At 39.1% G+C, this 5168-nt stretch overlaps 1 protein-coding gene across 1 annotated transcript in view; it reads right to left on the bottom strand.

The window, feature by feature from the left end:
- Positions 1-5168, bottom strand: part of NUP214 (nucleoporin 214kDa) — a 125923-nt gene that overhangs the window by 82313 nt on the left and 38442 nt on the right. Inside the window, exons 15-16 of the mRNA XM_006892442.1 lie at positions 2832-2918; positions 2490-2639 (exon numbers count right to left, since the gene is read on the bottom strand). Of these exons, the coding sequence (XP_006892504.1) occupies positions 2490-2639; positions 2832-2918 (237 nt within the window). The remainder of the gene's footprint in view (positions 1-2489; positions 2640-2831; positions 2919-5168) is intronic.

A 5168-nucleotide genomic window follows, 5' to 3' on the forward strand; every position in this document is an offset into this window, starting at 1 on the left:
AAAAAATTTAGTATTTTATAACAGAAAAAACAGTAATAAAAATAGTGACAGTGCCCATAATAACCCAACTCCTCAGTACTTATTAATGTCATGAAATCTTTCTTTTTTTCAAAAGATGTAACTTAAGACCAAAATTCAAGAGGTGGAATCCCAATACCACCACCTGCTGAATAAAAACTCTGGACACATTACTTCATCTCTTTTAGTTTCCACTTCCTTGCCTGCAAAATGGAGACAACATAGGGAAATTGAGGGGATCCAGTGAGGTAACATAGGTAATGAATGTGATTAGCAGTTTCTCCAAGTTCATAAGATTTCCGGAGGCAAGCTAATAGTTAACACAGTAAAAACTACTATTAACAACAAATATCTGATATTGTTACGTGCTTTTAAGATTTCTGTTTTTTCACCAAAATTTTAAAAGAGTAAATTTTCAAATGTACCTGTCATAGATTTAATTATGCCCGCTAAGTGCTATGCACCAGAAAGTTGGACAGTGAACAGGGTTGATAGAAAAAGAATTGATGCCTTTGATCTGTGGTGCTGGAGAAGAGTGTTGAATATACCATGGACTGCTAGGAAAACAAACAGGTTTGTCCTGGAGAAGGTGAAGTCGGAATGCTCCTTGGAGTCAAGGATTCTGAAGCTTTGTCTGACATACTTTGGGCATGTTGCAAGGAGGGACTGGTCCTTGGAGAGGGACATCATGTTTGGCAGAGTGGAGGGGCAGCGAAGGAGAGGAAGACCTTCGATGAGATGGATTGATTCTGTGACTAGAGCAGTGGGAATAAGTGCATTTGAGATGGCTAGGTTGGCACAGGATAGAACAGCGTTTAGAGCTCTTATATGGCACATAACAAACAAAAATGTGTTGTATATCTATTGTTAAATCACCTTTATAGGTTTTCTTTATGCTAATGATGCAGCATTAGGATGGAGTGTGTCTTAAATCGATCTCTTTTGAGATATGAAAGAGACTTGATTAAGCAAGTAGCAAGCAGAGCACAGATGAAGGGATATAGACGTCACACCTTGTGAAGATCACCAAGAAACAAAGAGGGACCTTCTCCAAAAGAAAGCCTTCCTCTAGAAACAGTGCCCTCATTTTGGACTTCTATTACCCTCCCAAACAGAGAGAAAATACATTCACTTGTTCAAACCCTGCACTTGGGATACTTCTGTTAAAGCAGTACTAGTAACTAAAATAGTACAGAAATGACATTAACAATTACAGTGCCCTTTCAGAATGCCTCACATGTGCCAAAAGGCCATAAGGGTCCAGTGGTGAAGTAGGAGGAATCAGCCCACCAGCTGCTCTAAGTGAGAAAACTGTGGCAATCCACTTCAGTAGTAAAGAGTTGAGAGCCTTGGAAACCTTATGGGGCAGTTCTGCTTTTCTATAGGGTTACTCTGATTAGGAAGGAATCAACTTCACAGCAAGGGGTCTGAGTAATATGTGGTGAATGAATAGCACCTCTTATCCTATTTTACAGATAAGAATAAATTCAGCTAGATTAATCTGCCCAAGGGAGTATAGTTTACCGACTGCTGATGTGAAGATCTGAACTCAGGCATTCAGTTGAGTAACAGGGAAATTACTCATCCAAACAAAAACATTAATCGTCCTAACAGACATTAAGCATAAAAAGCCATTAAGTACTAGGAGAATAATTTTTTAAAATGTATGCACTTAAAAAACCGAAAAACACTTTTCTAGGAAGATGGTGCCAAAAGCAAAGAAGCAAGCCCCTGCCCCTCCCAAAACTGAAGCCAAAGCAAAGGCATTAAAGGCCAAGAAGGCAGTCCTGAAGGGCATCCACAGCCACAAAAAAGAGAAGATCCACACGTCACCCATCTTGCGGCAGCCTAAGACGCTGAGACTCCAAAGGCAGCCCAATTACCCCCGGAAGAGTGCCCCCAGGAGAAAAAAGCTTAACCACCATGCCATCATCAAATTTCCCCTGACCACTGAGTAAGCTATGAAGAAGATAGAAGATAACAACACACTTGTGTTCATTGTGGATGTTAAGGCCAACAAGCCCCAAATTAAACAAGCTGTAAAGAAGCTCTATGACATTGATGTGGCTAAGGTCAACACTTTGATTAGGCCTGATGGAGAGAAAAAGGCCTATGTTCGACTTGCTCCTGATTATGATGCTTTGGATGTTGCCAACAAAATTGGGATCATCTAAGCTGAGTCCAGCGGGCTAATTATAAATATAAATTTTTCTCACCAAAACAAAACAAAAAAACCCAAAACCAACGCACTTCTATCAAGTAGGTTTCAACTCACAGTGACCCTCCATCAGGTATCTGAAGTATACTACAAAATATTGTAAATATTCATACGAGGAGATAATTCATCTTTCTTTCATCCTGGCTGGTGGATTCAAGCTAATAACCTTTTTAGCCAGCAGCCCAATATGTTATGCAGTAAACCGCCAGGTCTCCTTTTAAAAGTAACTCAAGAAAAATGTCAGCATACAAACCTCAGTAGTCTCTTTAATCTCCAAAAGAAAGGTGTGCAAGTCATCTGATTCTGTTCGAAGTGTCTTCATCTCCTCATATGTGCCAACTTGGGAAGTGGCCTTGGAAGAGCGGGCTTTAAGCTCTTCCAGCTCCTTCTGAAAGTGTGCAATCTGTAGAATCCACAAACAAGGAAACTATTCAATCTGAATGGCAAAGCAACAATCACTGTTCCTGGCATTGATTTTTGAGGCAAGCCAATCTTTAATGCCAGAAATAAAGTGGTCATTAGTAGTCTGCTCTGAGAACCGTTAAGTGTCATGGTCAGAGCTACTTCTGAAAAACATCTGCAGGACACATTTTACCTCTTCCCCGATTCCAGCCATCAAAGGATCCGATTCTTTCCACTGATGTCCCTGCTTTTCTGAAACTGGAGACTGAAGTGGTTTCACCTGAAATGGAAAGGAGAAGGTTTAAAAATGCATGTTAAGAGTCCCAAGTCATGGCTTCTTGAAGCAATGAAATCAGTGCCTGTCAAAGGTAATGGCACTCTCATTACACAGTCAAGGTTCTGTCATTCAATCTTTTGAGCACATTTTTACTGGTATTTACATTCAGTAGATATAACGGTGGGCAACAGCAATGGGTTCTACTCTCGAGCATCTTCTACTGAGGCAAGATGACAAACAGAAAGAAAACTAGTAAGTAGTTTCAGCTAATGATAACTGACATTAAAAAATACAAAGAGAAATCCAAAGAGATAGTCAAGAACTTCTTTGCTCAGAGGGGCATTTGAAACAAGATCTGATGGAGAAAGACACAGAGCTAAAAACAATGGAAAGGGGAGCAATATCCAGGATGTGAGGAGAGCAAAACAAAGCATCTGACATAGGAAAAACCTTTGGCGTGTCCATGCAGACAGTAAATGTGGCTACGGTGAAGTCAAGGAGTGAGCTGGTGAGAACAGGGATACGGACAGAAGGCTAACAGGGATAAGCTGTGCAAGGCCCCAGCAAGGAGTTTAAAATTTATACTAAGTGTGTTGTAGACTAATGGAGTGTAGTTTAAACTATCATGTTTTCTAAAAGATATTTTAAATGCTAGGAAAGACACAGATGACAGGGAGAGGTAGAACAGAAGTGAGCAGACAAGTAAGGAAGGAAGCTGACTAGGTGAGAGATAATGATGGCTTGAAAGGGGAAGAGGTAAGATGTTAGCAGGGAAGACTCAGATATGGGAAGCACTGACAAGACTTTCTGCGAGGCTGGCTGGGGGAAGGTCATGTCTTCTGGAACATGCATGCATATTTGTTGGACATTTAACTAAGAGTGGAACGTCTGAGTTAAAGAGCATGGAAGCATTCCTCTGTAGATTTCTACCAGCAGTGTTCTAAGTGCTCCATAGCCTATGTTTTATGCCTCTGATTTATATTTCCCTGATGAGTAAAACAAACAACTGGCATTTGGTGGCTCGGGTTTTTTTTTAAATTAAGTATTTGTTTGACTCTTTAGCCCATTTTTAATGATTCATGAGGGTTTTAAAATATAGGGCTAGTTTTAATATATTTGAGTAATCTGGATGGATGGATACTTTCTGAACCCTGAACTGTCTTTTCATTCTCTTTGTGGTTTTATGTACATATCAAAAACTTTTTTTCATTTATGATTCCCCCATTTCTTAATGTAAAAAAAGACTCTTTGCTATGTTTTTCTTAAAAAGTTTTATACAGGGGGCCTGAGAGTAGGACAATCACAGGGTCACAGAGTTTGGTGGGTGGAGGGAGGGGGCGAAAGAGAGTAATGTACATAAGTGAAACACAATTTAAAAAAATTCTCTTATTTTACTTTTCATACTTCATCTTATAATTTGAGCATTCAAAGAAATCTAATTCATAACAGCCTAAAAGTGGAAACTACTCAAATAAAGAAGAGTGTGTGCACTGCGGGGAGGGTTGGAAGGGCAGGGGAGAAGAAAATGTGTAACAATGAAAAAGAAATTTAAATAAAAGATTTTTGATGTTAAAAAAAATGTTAAAGTAAGTTCTTAAAATTAAAGGAAAAATATGCCAGATGGAAATTCAGAATAAAGAGTTGCAGAAATGTTAAATACATGAATGTTAAATATGACTAAAGAAAAAAATGAATAATTGTGACAGCCACACAGTTATTAAATTCTATGCATATAAATCTCATAAACTTACAGTTAAGTAAACCCAGTCAGATATAGAAGAGTACACACTGCCTGATTCCACTTAATAGAAGGTGCAAACAGGCTAAATTAATCAATGCTGTTTGAAATTAATGGGGCATTTATTTCTGGTGAGGGTATTGTTAAGAAGGAATACAAGGGGAACCTCTAGGGTCCTGGTGACATTTTATTTCTGGATCTGTAAAATAATTCCCAAAGTGTGTTACCTGGTGACAATTCTTTGAGCTGTATGCTTGCCATGTGTTTGTTTTGGGTTTCTCTTTTTTTCTGTGAGTACTACACATTAGCATAGGGCTGCCCTTTCTGTTAATCTGCGTGTGTTCTGTTGTGCACAAGGGTTTTCAGAGGCCTGCTATTTCAGAAGTGGGTGGCCAATCCTTCTTCCTAGTCTGTCTTGATCTGAATGTTCAGATTTAGAGGAGTATCTGACAGACAGCAATTTGTGGAGCAGTTAAAGATAAATCCCTTATTGTGGGGGTAAGCATTAGTTAAAG

The sequence above is a fragment of the Elephantulus edwardii genome, unplaced genomic scaffold, assembly GCF_000299155.1.
Source record: "Elephantulus edwardii isolate Elephantulus edwardi_28Jun2011 unplaced genomic scaffold, EleEdw1.0 scaffold00116, whole genome shotgun sequence".
NCBI lineage: Eukaryota > Metazoa > Chordata > Mammalia > Macroscelidea > Macroscelididae > Elephantulus > Elephantulus edwardii.